General features: G+C 39.0%; 2 protein-coding genes across 4 annotated transcripts in view; one reads left to right on the forward strand and one right to left on the reverse strand.

Annotated features, from left to right (window-relative positions):
* Positions 1-23: 23 nt before the first annotated feature.
* On the reverse strand, positions 24-21,775 carry MPP3 (MAGUK p55 scaffold protein 3). Of its 3 annotated transcripts, none has more exons than XM_057379590.1 (19): positions 21,592-21,775; positions 18,694-18,804; positions 17,399-17,517; positions 16,830-16,907; positions 14,786-14,866; positions 14,126-14,263; positions 13,114-13,195; positions 12,233-12,318; positions 10,695-10,769; positions 9,534-9,730; positions 8,646-8,710; positions 7,483-7,503; positions 5,987-6,028; positions 5,389-5,553; positions 4,627-4,707; positions 4,033-4,126; positions 3,181-3,289; positions 1,983-2,105; positions 24-1,206 (listed from the first exon to the last, which is right to left on the reverse strand). In XM_057379590.1, exons 2-19 carry the CDS (start codon positions 18,716-18,718, stop codon positions 1,027-1,029), a joined length of 1,761 nt encoding a protein of 586 aa, XP_057235573.1. In that variant the 5' UTR covers positions 18,719-18,804; positions 21,592-21,775; the 3' UTR covers positions 24-1,026. The 3 variants fall into 3 exon arrangements, with proteins under 3 accessions (XP_057235573.1, XP_057235572.1, XP_057235574.1); XM_057379589.1 differs by having other exon boundaries at positions 24-1,209; XM_057379591.1 differs by lacking the exon at positions 7,483-7,503 and having other exon boundaries at positions 24-1,209; positions 5,987-6,025.
* Positions 21,699-21,796, forward strand: part of LOC130581445 (G protein-activated inward rectifier potassium channel 1-like) — a 10,801-nt gene continuing 10,703 nt past the window's right edge. The window contains 1 exon segment of the mRNA XM_057379552.1: positions 21,699-21,758. Within this exon segment, the coding sequence (XP_057235535.1) occupies positions 21,699-21,758 (60 nt within the window).

A 21,796-nucleotide genomic window follows, 5' to 3' on the forward strand; every position in this document is an offset into this window, starting at 1 on the left:
TCATGTCTCCTCAAGTATTCTAACAGTTTTCTCCTTCAGGCCAATCAGAAGCTCTAGAAACCTTTACCAGATTTAGAACAAAAGTAGTCATAAATGCTGGAAGGATGGTTTTTGACCTGTAGCCCAGCTATTTATTACTTCAGGTTCTACCTTTTAGTGCCCTTTTTGGAGCTGTTACATTGTGTCAAGGCAGTTTCCCCATCAGGCAGCAAAGATGTTTTGCAGAAACAAAGCTTCTTAAATGTCCTATTTTAGAACTATATRCAGTTGTTTTCATGTACACTATAAAAATTTTCTGTTTTATGAGCTATTCATACAGGTACACTCACAGGTTGTTTAGCATTTTTCCTGTGGCAGTAGAAAGAGACTGGGAAAGAGGGCATAAGCTGTGGATGAGSAGAGTAACACCTGTGCAAGACAACCTGGACTACTGGGAAATGGGATGGAATCAACAAACCCCTTCTACAGCTGGCCTCGTTTGTAGTGCCTGATTGGAAAGGATTTGCARTTCATCCTTCTGTGTGAAGGGAAGCATGTTTTGCTGGCCAGATGTGGTGTAACCACTCTCTGAAGTACTCTCTTCCCACCCAGCTGAAGTAGCTTGTTCCCAAAGGGTACTTGATTCAGAGGTTTTAACTCCAGCCACAAMATTTGTGACCAGAATTGTGGCCAAAGGACAAAACTTCCACCTTGTCAGTGTCTCAGCACTAAAATGCTTTGGAAGTGTGGGACYCTCTGTGAAACTCCCTTGTAACAAAATGCACTATTTACAGTCTAAAGATCAGTAAAAGACTGGACTGGCTTAGTCTGAATATCAACTTCTAAATGACAGCTGCTATTCAAAATTCTGAGTCAGAGAGGCAGTGTCAGTTTGTGACTTTGTTCAGTTGTTCCTCATGAAGTCTTTACATGTTGCCTTCTAGATAAGACCAGCAGTTTTGAAGCAAATTCCACATACTTCCCATTTCTAATTCACTTATTTACAAGACATTTTTCTACAGTCTTTCCCTTAAACATGGTAACAAGCTATGACCTTACCCAGCTGACTGGCACCCAAAATGAATCCTTGTTTAGTTTCTCTAAYACAGTTTTCAGCTCATTACATGCACTCTGGAGATCTTCTTTCACCAGTACAGTGTCAATTAAATGGCCATACTGCTCTTCAATGAATGCTGCTGAATTAATAATTTCCTGCTGTTCTTCATCCTGCTGATCAACACAAGATGTTGGTATGAAGTTTACAGCATGGTAACCCAGCATTTTAAAATATATTAGTACAATGAGTCATTACTTTGAGAAAGAACACGAAACAAATGGTGCTACCATGAGGAAAAGGTATTGAAGATATTAAAACTGTGATCAAGGAGCAGCAGGCTAGTTCAAACAAATGCAAGGGGAAAAATATGTTACAGGAGGGACTTGAAATGGTGATGCTGCATTTTATGTAGTTGGAGTTGCTGCCTAACCTAAGAATGGAACTCACACTCCTCAAAAACTGAACAGGAATGCTGCATATCCTGTCCCAAGTTCAGCAATTTTGAGGGCTTACACAAAAATTTACCAAGCTAAGTTCTGTAACATAAATTTAAGTTCAGGTTACTCAGAGTAATGTCATTATGCTCTCTATTTCTGTTCAGATTTAYACATCACCTATTTGCAGTTGTTCTAGGTTTGATGGGCTGCTCACTAGAAATGTAAAATAATTACTGGTTTATCTGAGAKGAGTACTAACTTCCCCTGCTGCAGCCTTGGTGATGTACACAGATCCATASGGAAGACTGGCACTTGGCTTCATGTTAATTTTAAACTATAAGGAGTCAAAAATCCCATCCTAAAGTTCCATCTGAATGGCTTTATGTGCACAGGACCCACTTRGTGCCCCACTTAACTCTTGTCATGGAAGAGGAGCTCCTTCATGTACCAGAAGTGCTAGCCCAAATACTTCTTACTTTAAAATAGAGATTAGAAATTATAATACTTACGAGGGGGGTTGAGATTTCTTCTGACATGGGAGATTTTAAGACATTTTTTTTCTTTTCTGAAATGAGAGGCTTCACAAAGATAACATAAGGCTTGAACTCAGGAGTCCTCAAGTGCTTCACTGCCTGTGAACAGATGGTTTTTGTTATCAGACTTCTTTTTGCTGCATGTCAATGATAAACTGGTTTTAACAATTTCACTAATACAGGCTGACACACTGTGAAGTCCTGTGTACTACACACCTGACTACAGTAATTTTTTGCTCTTCACACCAAAGGTTTATGCCAGCATCCTGGCTGGCACACAAGAGTACATGGAGCTAACAGCACAGATGCCTTGCTATGCACTGTGATTCCAACAAGCAAGGACATGAMAAAAATGCTGAGGAAAGTATAAAAAAACCTTTACTTCATGGGAAAGTTACAGTTTGCTTTGCTTAAGCAGCCAAAAACTGTAAATTTTCAAACTGGAATTCATCTGAGGTAGTACCATGAGTCTTCTCCTAGTTACAAAAGCTGTCTCTCAGTTACAAAACCTGAACCAAATTTCAAGTATTAACTCCCAGTATGGAGGTATTAAAAGCAAGTCTACTGGCACTGCTTACCACACCGGTGTCCTGGGGTGATTCCTGATTTTACTGTATCTGTCTGCACCCAAAAACTGGTACTGTATCTTTGAGTTTGATATCTGGCAGTTCTTTTTTTTCCCTCTTGCCTGTTGGTGTTCTTTTTGTTAGTAAACTTATTTTTTCATTTGTATCTATTCATATCTCATTCCTTATTGGTAGAAGGGATTGGTTGGGGAAGGGATTGGTCAAGGGGAAGGTTACTCGTTTCAGAACACCTCTTTGAACTGCCTCAAATCAAAACAGCAACAGGGAACTAGAATGAAAAAACAACTCTGTTCTAACTATTCTCTCTAGGACCTGAGCAGGCTGGCACAGTGATACATGTTAATCCTTCAAGGATTACAGCAAGGGAAAAGTTCCACAGTGAGAGCTACTAAAGAAACATCCAGGAATTGTAACCACTGCTCTGCTTTCCCACAAGCCTCATTCTGCTCAGCCCAACTGCCAAAAACCAGATTTGAGCATCACTGTTCCTTGCAGGGCAGGCAGTCACAACTGGTGAAAATCCATTATTAAGGCTGGCAGCACAGTAAATCATATTTGCATTCTTTAAAACAAGCAGCAGGACTTACTTCAGGTACCACATCCACCAAGCAAACCTTCTTTTTGGCCATCACRGAGCGGATTGCCTCCAGACTTGTACCATACAAATTTTCTTTGTATTCTCCATGTTCCACAAATCTAAAAAGTCAAGACATTTTTAAATACCATCTACAAAAAATATTAAGAATATTTAACTTAGAACATTTGATAGCTGTTTGCTGAAGTCAAAGTGGTCAAACAGGGAGGAGAAAGGCAGAAAATCGAGGGGGTTGGGTATGGATTTAATTTTTTCCCACTTTTGTTTTCCTTCCTTGCTKAGTAGCAATTATTCACACATCACTAATAGCTAATCAACTCTATTGACCAAAAGGGGAAGAAGAAAGGGTATTTTTCACAGAAAATAGAACAAAGCTGGCAAGGAAATGGACTGCAATTCTCCCATCTTTTGGGAGACAAGTCAAAATCTGAACTTTTAGGAAACATGCTCAGCATCACAGAAAGTCCTTTATGGCCACAGGTTCACTCTACCACCCATTTTCAAGTAGAGTTGTGAATAAAGGTTTTTACCCATCACATTGAATAGTGAGTACACCCAGCTAAATATCTGTTACCTCCACTAGGTTCAATTCTGACCAATCACAACACTTACACAGGGTTAAATTCTAACTCAGGACCCTCCTTCTTGTGTTATTCCTAAATTGCTTCTAGCTAAATTTTTGAGTTCACTCTAACAGTCCAGACTCAATAAAGAGCTTTTTACTTAGTTGAATCTTTCAAATACAGCCAGTCCAATTTGTCACCTGATTTTGGTATTCATAAGAAGTTTTAACAAGCAGTATTTTTAAGTAGTCAATTATMCCAGTATTTTTAAATTAACTCACTTGTTTTGCTGCACATCTGTCTCAAATGATTGCTTCGAAACAAAATTGTATTCTACTCCCTCTCTCTCATGACTTTTCTTTGATCTTGTTGTATCTAGAAGAGAATGGAAGCAAGACATGGATAGCAAGACATGGCACAACATGGATRGCAAGACATGCTATTCTCAAGAAAAATCACCCTCTTTTAAACACMCAATGTTTTGGCTGGCTCTTAAGATACTAGCTTATCACACCAGCCCTMTTTGCAAGTCACACTCCATTTTTTCTTCCCGTTTTAAATTTTCCATTTTTTTCACAGACACTGAGAAAATGCAATCTGCCCACTTAGGAAAACACAATTAAAAACAAAAAGCAAACCCACTGAGTTGACAGAATTCCAAAATTCATATGTGCCAAGTTACATAATGATTTATTCACCTATTAAGGGCAAAAATTATATTACAGCAAGAAAAATRATTTGAACTACTTCAGAAATATGGATACAATCAGTAGTCAGAACACAAAYTATCATTTATCTGTGCAGATGGCACTACATTCATTAGGCAGCATTTATGGAATAAAGACAAAACAGACAAGTCAGTAAATTTTACTCACGTGGAACTGCRACACCATATTCCTGTGGGTTCTCTGACACAACTTTTTGCTTGAGCTCACTTAACCTGGCCCCCAAACAACCTAAAAAAAAATAAAAGGGACTGATAAATTTCTGTGTGAAATGAAATATTGSAGAAAATAAACCTATCAGTTTCACACAGATAATATGATTCAGGAGTGTGCTTGAAGAAACCAGTTYGTGAGAGATCTGGTGACCTGTTCTGTCATATTCTGCTTTGAAGAACATCATCAGGAACAAAGAATTCCTGGAACAGCTGTTGGATAAACATATGGCAGACATGAAGTCAGAAAATCTGTAATCTTAGCAATCAGTTCTATGAGATACCCCTGAATTTTAGGGCATCCTGGGAAACTGGATTAACACAAGGCTGGTAAGTCTACTGAATTCAATTTGCATGCAAGATCTTGTTAGATAATTCTAACATCTACCTCTTCATCAACAGTTCTGATAGCCTAAGTAAATGCTGAAGTAACAACCAAAGTGAATCAGCAAAATGAGAAATAATCCTGCATCATTATTTTTWGAAGGATTTGGTGAGTTTGACTCCTTGCTCTTTTTTTTTGTTTTTTAATGTGATTTAAAATAAAAGAGTGAGTTCTGACAAAAACCAGAAAAAYCTTTTAAAAAACCYAACAGAACCACAAAACTCCCAAACCAAACATCTAMAGAAAGCCTCTTGAAGTGCAGGAAAAGGGAAGAGGGAGAAAGGTGAAAAATTTTGAGCCCTTTGGGCATCTTACCAATCAAAACCACCAGCCTGTGCTGTTCACCAGGCTGTTGCTGATACTTTGTGACTTCTTCATATGTTAGGAACTCTGCTGCATCTGCCTGCTCTGCTTGCTTGCCTTCATTCACRTTGTTTTCCTTCTCTTTACGACTCAATCTGAAGCTCCTGCGTAAACCAGCTGTGCAGAAAAACACAAGATATATTGGCATGTCTCTACTGATCCAGATTTTCAAGCTTGTTCACTATAAGTTATTATCTTAAAATATAAGTTATTCCCACAAATTTAATTTATAATCAAATCAGTGCATATATGCTAATATTATAGAAYAAATGTTTGCATATGAGATAGAATACCAAGCACCCAACCTATAATAAAACCACCCTCATCTAACTTCAAACTGCCAAGAATTGGTTATGCCAAGTCCAATTATGCCTTTTCACAGAGATAATCTASTTTATGAATGTATGGGAAATTAATATGAATAGTCCAGTTTTAATTTTTTAACATGGAGGTGGGGGTTTTTGGGTAGGGTTTTTTTGCTTTCATTTTGGTTTTGGGTTTTTTTGAGGTGGGTGTGTTAGGGATGAGGTAAGAGATTTTGGTTACTCACCTATGTAATGTCCATTGAAATATCCTTCACAGTCACAGTCTTCTGTAAATTAAAAAGCAAGGAAGTGGGGGGCACAAAGAAAAGAAGAGTGAGAGGGAGGAGAGAGAGATCTTAAACAATCTGTGTGATACAAGTCTGACTCATTGGCAAGGAAAGAAATGTTATATCCTACATTGTCTGAACACTCTTTTCAAACATAAACATTACTGCCTTGCCTTGGCTAGTGGTTTATATTTGAAAAAATTCTTGGCTTTGATATTGCACTAGAGAATTTTACATCTTGGTATTTACAGTTCCCTGAGCTTATGCTTTTCAGGATTCATGACATTTGATTAGTGCTGCTGGTTAAAGTAYAATACTCAGGCTTAAGTAAGAAAGAAGACTCTAGAAACACAGAGCTCTTTTTTTAAAATGAGTAACTTCATAAATGAGTATGATTATGTAAGAAAATTGCCTCTTCTGATATTTCATTATCATTTGGGCTTGAAAAAGGGAATCAGAAATGACAAAGATGAACTCAAATCCCCTTGATTTTAACCAAGTTAAATTATCAGTGCTTATTAATTCTTTTTWAAAAAGATAAAGATTTGATGTCTTGGTCATATGCATTCTGAATATGTTCAAAAAATCCAACCTATCCCTCCTCAAATTACAACCACCCCCAAGGCTCCTAAATGTGTGCATAATAAACCATGATAGCTACAAAAAATATACTGCAATCCTAAGAAAATTACCAAATTCTCCTTCTTCCTGAAAGAATACCTGTTTTGTTAACATTTTGGCATCTGTGTCCTTGCAATATTTACAAAATTCTACTCATTTTAAGGTGGTGGTGGAATGGTTCTGGGATAAACCCAACCATAAACAAAAATATGTGCAGCTTAAACCTTTAACAAAAGGTGCCAGTCAAGAAAGGGCTTTGTTTTTTAATGAATGGTTGGATGCAGGTCTGTAATCAAGCAATACCAATGTGTACTCACAAAAACATCACAGCATACAGAATTCAACAGGAAATACCTGATATTTGGAAAGGTGTCTGGGATAAGGACATATAAACTGCATAAGCCCCACACAGAATGTGTGCTTTCATTTTTAATGAAAATAACACAGAAAACAGTCCAAATGAACAATGAAGACAAATCACTTTGGATTGATACAGGTGCCCTAAAATRTTAAATCCCAATATTTCTTTTTTTTTTAAACATACCAGATACAAAGACTGCATTTAACTTGCAGCTCTTTGAACCTCACTCAGAAACCTACAGAATATGTAAATACCTATCAGAAGACAATCTTTTCTCTTGAATCAGAAGCAAACKTGGAAATTATCATTACTGAAGTAATCAATCTGAATTAGATTAGTTTAAATAATAACTCATAAAAAAAAAGTCCTAGGAATAACAGATGTACTATTGCCTTTGGAATCATGGCAAGTATTTTAGAAAATGCATTGGTTGTTAATACTCAGAGACAAAGTGAGTTAGGAGAGTACCTACCTTTGTCAGAAGACTGATCATCTACAGTTAGCATGAAAGGCAGAGTTATGATATTAAAAGATGGACAAATAATTGAGCAAAATTACAGAAAATGGAAAGGAAGGTTCTTCTGGTTTGATTTGCTTAACAGGCTTTCCTATAATTAAAAATGCACTGCAGTACAATACCCTTATCAACYGATTAAAGAATTTTGGGCTGAAATTTAGGATTATAACCAGTTAGCAGCTTAGCTGTTGAAAGCATCTGAGATAAAGCTTAAGCAGCAATCCTCATTACATGCCTCCTAATTTGAATGCAATGGAAACCAATTTGGAAAAGCTTCTTTTTCAATCAGTAATGCTACTTTATAATTTGATTGAGCATTTCCCTCCTTGCAGCACAAGAATACCTGCATTTCATCATGACCAGTGCCATGCAATATGGGCAGGAATTCACATGTATTACTCAAGAGGGACAATTCCCAGATTCCTTGTCTGGCTTCACACAGTCCCAGGGCTTCCCCCCACAGCAATAACCCCTGTGCTGAAGTACCCAAGAGCAACAGAAACACATTTTGGGWTAAAGTGCTTCTACTTTTCATCACCTGCTAGTAATTTCATCCCAAGYAGTGGGGTTTTTTGGGAGTAATTCAGTGACAGGAACTTCAGAGCTATAAACAAGAATCTGAAATTTACTGAACACCAGCTCTGTAACATTAAGCCTGAAATACAGATYGTAAATGCAGCTGCAGTGATTTTTATCCTCCTTAAAGCTACAYTTTATTTTCATACAAGTTTAGAGTAGTTTCATGCAATTATGAAACTTAAGAATTTTGACAAGTCTGCATTAAGTTATTTTTGCAGCTTTCAAGTTTCAAACCATTGAAAAAGTGTGAACACTAGCAAATTTTGAGGCATCTAAATCTGTGAAGCCTGTTCTTGAGAGCAGGAAGAGAGGGACAGCTGTGTTTTTTGAAAACAACAGACATTAGCAACACTGACTAAAGCTCAACCCCAAATCCTCCCCTGTGGCAGCTTGTGTCCATGCATATCAGTCAATGGCAGATTGTATTTAAAATATCAATCAGTGGCACACTCATCAAACACAKCATTATTGAAGTAAGAGAAAAACACTGAGAACTTATTATCAATCAAATCATCACTGAAAGAACAGAACAGACTTACATAATGGTTTCTTCAGAGTTCTGGCATTCTGCAGAGTGCCTGTTGCTTTTCTGTAAGTCAATCGTCTAAATAGAAAATAATCATGTTTTAGATATGTAAACTCAGAATTTTAGAGAATTTATAGCATGTTATATACATAGCATTGAAAATAAAGACTGAAATTGTGCTTTTTCTTAAAAGATTTACAATGTCTCTGATTCAACTGTTTTAAAAACTTTCTTTAAAACTGACAGTCCCAGATTGTTACTGGTAAGGGAGTGAGAGAAGATTCTAAAACATTTTATGCTTTCATGTATCAGAGCATAGAGATCAATAGTTCATCAATCCAATTTTTTTCTAGTTCCCTTTTGCCCACATGATATTTTTGCAACATTAAGTAGATAACCAAAACAGTCCAAAACAGTCATTGCAGCTATGCATACATAGGAATTATCCACTGCTCCCAGATCAATTGGAAGTTTTTTGTTATTTACTGGCAAATAAACCAAATTACCCAGTGTGTGTGAAAATGTAAGAATAGAGTATGCATAAATTCAAAATAACTACAATAAATCTGTGGAAGTACAAGGCTGTGAAACAGCTTTTCACATAAGCCAAGAGGGTTAAGAKACTGATATTCCACGTTTCATTTCACACGTGTTTGTTTAGCAAGTGCTTCTGTCCTTATGCTACAAAGCATGAAGCCAATAGCAAACAATCCAAATCAGGCTAGGAAGTTTATGATATAATCAGAGAAGATGGAGCTTTTCAGCACTTTCCTCTAAGCAGCTGTATTTACCCTGGCATGACCATACCCTTCATTTCCTGTGAAAAAAACCCAGCATAAAATCAATGTGATGCTATGTACAGATGAAAAAAATTAAAAGTCTGTAATCTTTGCTGACAAACCTTTCTTGGAACTGTTTTGAGGGGATCAAGCCTGCTCTGAGGTTGGTATCCCCAACACGCTTGGCTTGCCACCACGTGGGATCATCTTGGCTTACAACTTCTAGCACGTGTCTCCTCTTAAATGGCAGCCCAGCTTCCTGGCAGGGAATGGCTCTGTCTTCTTTGGGATTATAGCAGAAAAGTGCCCTCATGAACACCTTTAAAAGAAAGTTAATATGTCATTTCTTCATGTCCAATCTGCAATTTTAAACTGCCTTTAAAAGGCTTTCCCCAATGCTAACATTGGTAACTATAAATACACTTTATCCCTCCTTCAAGCACTCAAAAATACAGACACCTAGCAAGCTGCATCTGTATTTTGACTGATTTATGCAGAAAAATTACTTCACTTTCCAGCACAGACAAAGTCATTATATATGGGCATTGTGGAGCATGAGACTCAAATGATCAAAGTCCCAAGAAACACAGATCACAATCTACATTAGGGACAAAATGCAATATAGAAATGGCTGAGAAGWAATAAAGGGAGGGAGAAAAAAATAAAAATGGATTTATGGCAAAGTTGCCCAATTGTAAAGACTGTCCTTAAAATGTTCCTTAACACATTTAACACTGTTATTTAACACATAACAATAGAACCACTTTAGACTGGTGGGCTTCAAGGAAAAATTCAGCAACTAAAAGCAAGGAAGCAGACAGAGTGACAGAGGACTCTTCCAAGGGACCAGCTGAGCAGTAAATTATTGCTGATCAAGGAGGGCAGACGAGGTGGGCTGATGGGGTCACATGATGAATGCAGCTCTGTTTGGATATAGGTCCATTTTCAYGGTCCATTTTCACTCAGGCAGGTGGCAAAATGCCCAAAGATAATGGACAGATTGCAGCTGCCATGGTAAGAGGAGACTGGCAGAACCAAATTTAATTACATGAACCAGAAAGAAGAGGCTGGATTTCAGAAATGCTATAAAAGAACATGTGCCAAGATGAAGAAGAGAAATGTCACACAGGTAATTCTATGGAATAAAAGGGTACTGCACAAGAAACCACTCTGCTGTCTTTGTARTTCAGTTATGTGTCTGTGGCAGCTCCCAGTGAAACAGCAGGGATGGCATTTACAGAAGTGTCASACTAAATCTGGGCCTCAGGATTTCAGCTGCATACCTTGCTGTCTTTCAGACGATCTTCTTCTTTGATGGCTGGAATGATTTTTAATGTTATCGACCCTCGAGAYTGAGCCTGAGAAAAACAGAAATGGTTTTTTACTTTGAAAGCAGGACAAGGAGACAATGCAGACTATTCAAGCTCCAGTTAAGGAGACAGCAGCTACCTCTTCTCAAAACAAGCTAATCCACCCTTTAACTGCATTGCAGAGACTCCACAAATTCCATGACTCCACAACAGTGTCTTGCCCATGGAGACATGCATAGTAACTATCTCACTAAAACATWTTAAGACCTGCATTAAAATTCCTTCACTTGCTTTTAGCAACWGCATTAATTTCTGGGCTACAGTTCACAGCACATTAAATATTTCCGTGGCTTTTAGTAGGACACTGACTTAAATTTTTGCAGACTAATCATCTTAAACTGATGCTTTGAAAAATACTGCTGTGTCTTCTCCATATAGTGGCTAACTTGTTAGAGTGAAAGGTAAACACCTACAAAATAAACACCTACTTTCACTCTAGAAACGTTTGCTAGTAAATGATAATTGTTAGTTACAGTAAATTAAAAAGCATTTCTTGGTCCTTCAGAAATCTAGAATGGGTTTATCATCTATTTTAGATGCCTTATTTTGCAGGAGATTAACAGTGTTGTAGAGAAGCCTGCAATTCTGCACAGATTAAAAAGCAAACACAGACATCTGTAGCTTATCTTCAAAAAATAAACAATAAAAAGGGAAGTGTTACACTTCAGGCATTAGTTCACACGGCACAGATTGATTAGAAATTACACACGACAGATGAATAGCACCCCAAGGTCCCCATAAATAAAACTTTATACACTATTCCAAAGTGATTTTGACACCCTGCTCCCCCCTCCCCCAAGTTATAAGCAGTCATTGTCATTATTTGGGATGATTTTGATCTAAATTGAAATTAGGTGATGGAATTTATGCCAGTCTTCTCTGTTGCCAGTCTCCTTCCTGTGTCCCTAACTCCATTCAACACCAAGGCAAGGGGGAACTATGCCACAAGAGGGAAGTCACAGATAAAGAAGCATAAGAGCTACACCACTTTCTACCCAGATTTGTGGGTATTCATGTTAGAGAAGCTTGAAGCRAGAATTTGTTCATGTCATCAGGAATCTGCTGGTAAAGAACAGACTGACAGCTCTGTTGAACACACAGACAAGACTTTCTTCAGCTTCCTAACATCCCACACTATGAACCATCTTCTASGAATGTACTTCTAATTTGCAGTTTGCTTGTCACAAACAAAGCATTAAAGGGAAGTTCTTGACAGAGCAACACGTTAACTTTGTATTTGTATCTTACTTGGTACCAATCCAGCTCGCAGCAGTTTCTGAAGTCAAAAGGAGAAGACTAATCCACTGGGAGAAGAAAAACTCTTAATGCAAAGACAAGCAGGGATTGCATCTCTTAGCTCTATATTTTAAACTCATGGTTAAATTTCATCATCTACTGTAATTACTAGATCACCAGACAGAAAAGATCTTGAAATGAAAAGCAGTGCAGACCAAAATCTGACTTATTTCTTCTGGTCGTTTGTGAAGCACAGTAATACCATTGACTTCTCTTAGTTCATCTCCAACATGGACAAGACCTGAAAAGATGGTAAGTAAATTAAAATAGGTCTAGAGACTGGAAAGCAGCACTCCTCTGATGTCCAGCATAAGTCATCAGCATTATTTCCTCTCCTCCCTCATCCAGAGTGATGGRTTTTTTAGCCAAGTGCCTTTGTTGGAAATGTGCCTCCAAATCTCCTGCCTTTATTCCTTATGGCACATTTCCTTCCATACAGCAGTCTCAAAGGAGAGAGACAGGCAAATTGTAGAAAGGAACTCTGGATAATCACTATTTGGATCAGTATTAAATATGCAAAACTGGAATAGTTTTGAGTGTGACCACATATTAAAAAATAAGAAGACACATTGCTAACCATAAAGGCAGGAATGACATCTGTCATCTGACAGATCAACACTACACAGTCCCAGAAAGAATGCTAGACTAAATGTTTTTTAAACAAGACATGAAAAGGTTTTAGAAGTTTTAGGTCTGATTATCCAGTTCAGTAAGAAAGGTTGTATTTGTATATACAGCTACCGTTAATCGACATAAAGGAATTTCTCAGTTTAGCAAACAGAAGACAACCCTGGATACATCAAATAAACCATGCTACTAGATTAAAAGTAAAAAACATTCTTTGATTTCTTCTAAAGCTCAAACCTACTCCTTCCATCTGTTTTCATTTTTTTTCTAACGGCCATTTTAATAAAAAAAAATCTATGTAATTAAATTAACAGATTACTGATGGAATACAAAAAAGCTAAGTGCATGCTTAGGAAACTTTATAAAGGTTTACAAATGCAACTTCAGAAATGTACTACTGCAATCATACCACTGCGATCAGCTGCACCACCTCTCATGATCCTTGCTACAATCACAGCTCCTGTATGTTCATCTCTTCTGATGGTAGCTCCCTGAAATAAAACATACCCCCCACCCAAAAAACTGTCAGAAATTTGATCTGAATACAGCAACCAGTGAAATAACRTGCACACTATTATATCTTTTAAACTGGAATTAGTTTATTCTATGGATTTTTTTTTTCTCCTTGATGATTACCACCATTATTCAAGTTCTGTCCATGCCAAGTGATTATGGGAAGGTGCACACACCTTCCTTTCTGCTGACTTTGCTAAGTGCCTACACTTGCTGCATTATTGTGGTCATCAAAGTCACTCAAGTGTGCAAAACAGCCTATAGTAACAAATTCTCTCTCTCTTCTTCGTAATCTTTATACAACACAGTCAGCACTTTYATATACAAAAACATCAAAAGCCAAGTAATTAGACTTTTTCTTCCTCCTCCTATCTCTGCTGGCAATGCAAAGCTTTGATCAGGAATTCATTCACTGCTCCCTTCTACTACTGTGATACACAAAAAGCAGATTTCTTTCCCAACACAACACACAACTGTTTTTTTTCTCAGGAAATCAATTCTTCCATTTCCATTTGTATAAAATTAGTACCTTGACAATATAATGCTTACAAACAGGTATCAAACAGACTCTTACCATACATCACTGACTTTCATGCAGGTGAATATATTAAGCCACTGAATATTTGCTACAGTATAAAAATAATTAATTAAAAAATTGAATAAAATTAAAAAATAAGCATAATTGCTTCAACATACAATGTTTCCTGTGGTAACATTATGAACTCATGTCCATAAAGCACCCAAATCCAAAACTGTGAAGGTGCATCTGCCAAATTTTTATAAATTTTATTTTACTAGCTTCAGAATACTCCTAGTTTTTGAAGGCTATTTGATGACATCTCCATACTCACAGTAACACTCTTGCACTATCAAGTTTTATGACAAGAGATGGGTTATCTAATATGTACCAAGGGCTCTTTATTTTTCACTAGCCGAACAATTTTCACTGATTCCTCATCAAAATCATCATCAAAGTTATCAGGTAGAGGTGGAAGAGCTGGGTCAAAGTTCTTCTGTGCTACAGTGTCATGCACCACAAGCATTGCCTGCATAAAGGAAATAAAAACCAGTCATGTAATTGAGTAATACTACAATTCCCAGGTCTCAGGTTTCCAGTCTTACAGCAAACTTAAACCTCCCCCTTTCCACTCTCACAACAAATCCTCCAAAAAAAGATTTAGCAATTATCTTACCCATCATGTAAACTATATACTTGTATACATAAATATTTAAAATAACTCAAGGCAACAACAAAGCTCAGACTAAATAAAAAAACTAAAGTGGACTATAAAAAGCAAAAAGTTATCCTTTTCTTTTCTGGTCCCTCAGAAAACAGGAAGGGAGGAATGGAAGACAGCATGGTGCATATTGTAGGAAAGGCTGATGCTGTCTCTTTTCAATTTCCTTCACATCCTAAAGTCCATGCAGGAAATCCCAGTGRAACAGAACTAGTTTGTAACAGGTTTTTATTTTCTCCTAGGGATGCTTCAATATAACTCTTCTGTTACAAAATGTTCTATTGCAATCCTGCAAAGGAGTTTCATTAAGGTCTCCAATGTGTTTTTTACCCTGAGATGTGGTGTTGACAACAGCTGAAGTAGCTCTTTTTCTTCATTATTCACTGGTGCTGTCTGCAACTCTTCTATTACCTTTAAAACAAAAATTTACAACCTCAAAATTAAAGGAGTCCACCAAACASGATCATGCATTTACAGTTCTGTTGAGTGTTTGCTAACATCTATCATTCATCAAAACAGTGTGCACAGATCAAAACTGATCCCAGTTCACAGTGCATGAAACCTGAAAGAAACCAAAGCCTCTTCAGCTATTTTTAAAAGCTAATTCCAAAGACACCATTAGGAATCAGAATYATAATCCCTAAACATACATTCTAAGAGTTATTCTATCAATATTTCAGGAGTGAGTTCTGAAAGTTTAAATTCTGTATGGAATATGTAAATGTCAGGTGAACAACACTCTCGTGCTTGTATTATTCAACAGAAGACTTTAAACCTTTTTGCAATCATGTAATATTACCTGGGTGGAACATGCAACATAACTTTCCTGGTTCCCCTGCAAAACCTGAATATCAAAATATGCCCTGGAGTCTCAGGCCTCCTTAACAAAAAATTAGAGAAATAATGGAGGCACTGGGCTGATTGGGTGGGAGGAGAGAGAAAGCACAGGAGGGAGTAGGAAGGGAAAATGGTTTAAGGTAAAAGAGATTTATTTCCTTACCCTGTTAAGGGTTCTAAATAGGGAAGTCATATTGTCCTATAAARAGCTTCCCTGCTATTCTGAAGATGGAGATTTTGTATGACTTGACAGGCAGCAATACCAAAACTTTTGTGGAGGTGGCACAGTGGGAAAAAGGGAGGGGGGGTATGCTGCATGTGAAGGTGGGGTATGGGGGTCTCCTGACTTTGAGARGAACAGATTCCAGATCCCAAACCTTCCACCCCCTCTCCTACATTATGGCAGAGACTAGGCACATGTAAAGAGCACCAAATGCAGTGCAAATTTCATGTTTTCAGGCACATGGCATCGTGTTACACACAAATCTAAGACACCACTGTGCTCTGTGAACAGACTGGAGTATGAACTGACTGAGAGCAGCCCTGTGGAGAATGACTTAAGGATACTGGTGGATGAAAAATCAGATCCACGATGGCAATGTGTGCTTGCAGTCGAGAAAGACAACTGTGTCCCAGACTGCACAAGGAGAAGCAGGGCCAGCAGGGCAAGGGAGGCTGTTCTCTCCCTCTACTGCTCTCCTGAGACCTCTCACCTAGAGAACAGTGTCCAGCACAGAGTCCCCAGGACACAGACCACAGGAGAATGACAAAAATGCTCAGAGGGCTGGAACATCTCTATGAGGAAAGGATGAGACAATTGGGATTRCTCAGCTTGGAGAGGAGAGGCTTTGGGGAGACCTTACTGYTGTCATTCAGTGTATGAAGGAGGTTTTACAAGAAAGAGAAAAGGTCTTTACCAAGGCCTGTAGTGAYAGGACACAGGRCAGAAGTTTTAMACTGAAAGAGAGCAGATTTAGATTGGATRTATGGAAGAATTCTTTTTAATGATGAAGGTGGTGAGATGTTAGAAGATCTGCATGGTAGGATGCTGGGAACAAGGTTGCTCAGAGAGTTTTTGGATGCCCCACCATTGGAAATACTCAAAATCAGACAGGACTTTAAACTATCTGATCCAGTGGAAGGTGAGCGTGCCTGGGGCTGCCTGGTTTGGACGAGATCACCTTTCAGGGTCCCTCCAACCCAAACCAATCTATGACAACAGCAATGCTGCCTGGGCTGTAATGGTTTTAATACTCAGCTGGGATAGCCTATTGCCAAGAAAGGAYTGAATGCTTTTTGCAGCCTCCCCCTTATGAAGGCCATTAACAATCTCCTTTTTTTCTAACTGAATGTGTCCATCTTCCCTAGAAATTTAATGGCTTGGTATTTTTGAGCTCTCATTTCCTTGGTTGGCCAACAGATTACAAAGGGGAAGATGAGAAATATATTCACATATAACACAATTGCAAAAGTTTTCATTTGTTAGAAAAGCAGGCTTAAATAACAGGAAAATTATGAGACAAAAAKTTTTACTCACATCTTCAACTAATCCTGCTGCACTATGTAAAACAGGAGTTGGACTCTGTCTTTCATAATGACGGAGTTTTTCATGAATCTGAAAAAAGATTATTCAGGGATATTTCTACAGAGAGATACAAAACTTTCTACATATACCTACACTGGAATGTTTTTCTATTTAAGGAACATAATYTATCTGAGACATGTCAGAAAAATAATCTCTTGGGATTATTTTTATTTTGTTTAGGAGCATTTTAGTTTTCTTTTTGCTCATGGTAGTTTTAGACAGTCAGAAAATCTTGTAAGATTTTAGAAGCATAAGGGRAAAAATGAAGCCATTTGACACTACTATTTAGCTATGGGCACTGTATCTACATTTTAGCAAGAAGAGCAGAAAAATTTATTTCTGAACAAAATATGCTAGTTGTCAAACATTATTAATGTTTGTGCTTAAACACATATATGCTATGGTCAGTACAGAATTCTTAAAAGAAAAAACCTTTGGAAAAGTAAATGATTGATAAATCAAGGGAACAGAGAAAAAGTAAACTGTAAGGAAAACCTCCATACATAAATGTAAACTTTTACCTTCATCAGGTAGCTGAGACTCCTTTCACTGAAGACATCCCTAAGGAATCCCATTTCCTCTTTATGATTTGAGTCAGGTCTTAGCTGAGAYGTCAAAAGGGCCAAAGTTTCATGCAACCCTAAATTCAGGACAGAAAAAAAAACCCATTGAACACAGCATTTCTCACYGGACCTTCCACTGCAGATTTAACCAGTCTCTACATTTCTCTACCACATTGGTGAGCAGCAGGTTTGTAGAGAGATCTGTGTTTATCTACCACTCATTTTGCAATGCTCCCTTTGTGAGTGGCAAACATAGCATCACATTAAGGCAAACGCTAACAAAGCAATATATATTTTAAAAAACATTATCTTTGGTCACCCACTTCATGTTTATTACCATTTGTTTCCAGAACAACTAGCCCTCTTACAAACTTTGAATTTTCAGTGCCACAGCAGATTCTCAAAATGACTGAAGGATCTCCTTTGTTGCACAGGTATCAGCTCTACTTCCCCAGCAACTTTGCTTACAGGTKTTATTCTGCCCTTTCTACCCCTGAGGCACCTGTAAGAAGCCAGGTCTGACCAGAGGAAGAAAGGACTGGTGCAGTTTCTATTGTGGTGGAGCTAAAGCTTGTGGCTAGTTTTCTAAAAAGTGTTTAAATCATCCATATCCAAATTTTTGCAATGCACAGGGCCAGATAAATGCTGGTAAACCATGTCTGGAAATACAAGACCAAAATAAAATAAGAAAAAAAAAAAAAGGGGGGGAGGAATAACCACTATTCTTGTGGCCATTCTCTCCATGAACCTTAAAGTTTTGATCCAGAAGACTCAAACTCATTTCTGCTCTAATGTTAAGTATCATTTCATATCTATGATTTCACCCTGGGCAGCATACTGGAGAAGCCAGTAAAGGAGTCTTGAATGAAGTCACTGTTACTTTAAATTAAAAGGAAGAATATTGACAACGTTTACTAACTCCTGTTCAGAAAATATTAAAAAGTGACACAGCAAGCAGCAGCCATATATGGGCTGATCTAACAAGCACTGTTACACTGAGAGGTCCATGTTTGYCTGCAGGAGCCTATCAGAATATATTCAGGTGCTCCACGGTTCTTAGTAAACTGTTTCCTGACAAACTTAATATTAATTTTCACCTTTTACACTCCACCTTCCTTCTTGTAGAWAATTACTAAAAAACTGTAGTTGAATTATCTTAATTCTATCGTATTTTACTCCAATTTGAGTTAACTTTCTGTGTGAAATACATATGGTAAGATTTCAGTCTGTTGAAAGCATGCAGATTTAGTTACCTGAGTCTTCCGAAAGCACTGGCATGGCTCTGTYCTTAATCTTACAGACAAATGTTCAACTTTAACCAACAGGATTGTTTCTTCTTTCTGGACTGCGATTCAGAGGCAGTCCTGAAATGAGCAAACATAATACCTAAGCTCAAGCACGTGAGAAAAATGTCAAGCATGTAAAAACAGCAAATTCCCAGTACCTCTTCCTCTCAAGTTTTCAGTTTAACYGGAATCAAGCAGAGCTCTGCAGTCATTCTGCTACGCAAGCAACAAAATGCAAAAACCTAGGTTATATAATAACCATATTGTATCTTGGCTAAAGCTGATGCTGAAGAGAGTATCTCTCAGGATAGACAGTTTTAACAGCTCTAAATAATAGTCTGAAAACACAGAAAAGAAAGTATGTTTAAAAGCACTGAAAAATATCATATGCAGAAATAGAGCAYGCAGGAAGATGCCACATGACAAGATGTTCTGGGGCTTCCTAAGAGCACATCTCAAAGAATTTACACGTCCCTAGAATTCTGATGAAGACCATGCTACAGTTATATGCAGCTCATTAAAGCTACCAAGACTGTCACTCTACCAACCTTGGTCACCGGTACTAAGGATGTTACAAAAAATAGGGCTCAGAAATTTCTTTAGATACTTCTGTTACAGATTTCTTTTGTCACTGAGAGCAAATTACTCCAGAGCAATAAAAAAGGAAAAAAAAAAAAAAACCCACACAAAAATGCCAGGAACCACAACTGAATCTATGCTTATAATTGCCAGGCTAGGATGAAATCTTGTTTCAGGGCACTTACAGTCTTGTTCATGCTTATAAAATTCACTGGAYTAATATTTACATCAACTTCCTTCTCCACACACAAAGCACACCTTCTCCAACTCTTTGCTAAATACAATAAAGGATGCTCCTCGTGTTTCTGTGTGTGGATAAGTCTCCAGTATTTTGATTGTATGAAACAAGTTTGACGGCCTTCCAATTCAATTTTTTTTKGCTAGCTGCCTGAAAATATCACAGTACTGCATGGCACATTAGCATATACCTATCCAGCACTTTCTAGATTCCTGAGTTTCYCTACAACATAGTGAAATACTAAGCTCATCAGTCACCTGTGTTTTATATTCCACATTTTCCAGCACTGTGATTAATTAATCYACTTGGGCATCAAAACATGTAGTTCTCTAAGTAAATGAACTGAGTGTTGAAGTTTCACTCTAATCCATGGATAWTACTCCAGTGTWTCATMTATATTATACCTTTATTTAAACACYCTTYATGACCTACTGCTTAGAAGAAATAAACATTTCACCCCCACACACACACATGTCATGACAAATGTATCGACAATTCATTCAGCTGCTTTGGTTCCTTGACTATGCCATTTCATTTGACACATATTTAAATCTTCTCAAATTATTAAGAAAAGAGAACTTTAATTGTATGCTTTATCTTGGCAACAATGTGTGCTTCCTACTTAGCACCAAACCCCACAAAAGGCCAAGTTATCTTCCAGATTCTTARTGAAAAAGCAGCCCCCACAGAAATSTGGAAAACACACATTTTMRCATCTTTAAAACCTGACAGCAAACTCAGGAGCATCGGAATTAGTCGAGTTAGGCAGAGCAATCAAAATGGAGGCTTCCCCTAGAGGCATTTTCCATGCTCTGTAAAAATCCGTTACACAGGGCTGACTGGAATGAACACTCTAGAATGAAAGGCATTCCATACCCAGGGCTGGCTCTCGAAGATGTTAAAATCAGCCCAAGTGTGTGATATTTTGCAAGATGAAACCAGGAATCTGTCCCCCAACTTGTAGTATGAATAGGCTTAAATACACTTTCCCTCTTTATAAGTATCTACCTAAACCATAATTAATTTTTCACATACATCCTTGCTCAACTGCTTCCAAGACCGAGGCTTGAAGCACCTTTCTCACCTAGGAAAAGGACTGTTAATATTTGGAAAGTGCTAAATAAACTGAACTGATGCTCTCCATGGGGTCAAAGCAGATTAAACAGAAGCATAATGTGATCTGGCATAACCCCATTATCTTGCAAACTAAACCAATTGTGGTTCACAGCTTAAGACAACGTAAAGCTTCTGTAATCCAGACAGTATCATTCAAAGCTGTGAATTGTTTCAGAAAGCAACTGCAGTTTAACATTTTTCATCGCCCTAGTGATTAGGTCAGAAAATGCCTCTGTACGCTAACCAGGCCATAGCTGATGGTCACACAGGATTTCTCCTCCTGTTCAAAYCTGAGTGAAGCTGCGTTCCACGGGGTACCGTACAGAAAGAGGCTACTCTGGYAGCTGAACGAAGCACGGAGGAAACCGCACATCGTTCTTTGCAGGGCACCACGGGGGTACTCATCCTCCGAACCGCCGGCTCAGCGCTCAGACCCGGCCCGGCCCAGCCCGGCTCGGCGCTTTGGCCTCAGCCCCTCAGGAGAACGTGAGGGCCGGCCTGACACTCCACGGGCAGAGCACGGCGGGACTGCACCGGCACTCCCGGTATGGGCTTTCTTTATGTGAGCCCCACCGAGCTCGGGCACCGTGACTGCCGGAGGTGAGACCTGCGGGCCCACGCCTCCTCACAGCCCGACCGCAAATKGAGCGCGGTTCCGCGCCGGACCAGGCTTCCTGCACACCCGGCAGCAGCGAGATGTCCCTCCCTGAGCTGCTCGGCGAACACAGCCCGGACCCGCACCCACCAGGGACGGCGCCGAGCCCTGTGCCTCAGCCCGAGCCGGCCAGGCAGGCTCAGRGGGGTTCCCGTCACACCGGGCCCGCGCTCCAGAGCCAAAGACAGCGGCAGCGCCCGCCCGATGCGCCGGGCTGCAAAATGGCGCCGCCCCGCCGCCTCTGCAGCCCCCGCGCCGCGCCCGGGGYCAGCGTTACCTGCGGGAGCGGGCCCGGCTCTGGGCTCCTGCGCCGCTGGAGCTGCCCCGGCCGCCCGCGGAGCACCCCCGGCGCTCGCCTTCCGGAGCCCGATGCGCAGCGCGCTCATGCGTCCTCAGAATCGAGATACGCACGCCTCCCTCCTTCCCTCAAGCTGCCGGGGCCGGGTGGGCGGCCCGGCGCGTTCGGGACCACGGCAGCTCCG

The sequence above is a fragment of the Malurus melanocephalus genome, unplaced genomic scaffold (assembly GCF_030028575.1).
Source record: "Malurus melanocephalus ecotype Western Australia unplaced genomic scaffold, MMel_1.1 scaffold_411, whole genome shotgun sequence".
Taxonomy (NCBI): domain Eukaryota; kingdom Metazoa; phylum Chordata; class Aves; order Passeriformes; family Maluridae; genus Malurus; species Malurus melanocephalus.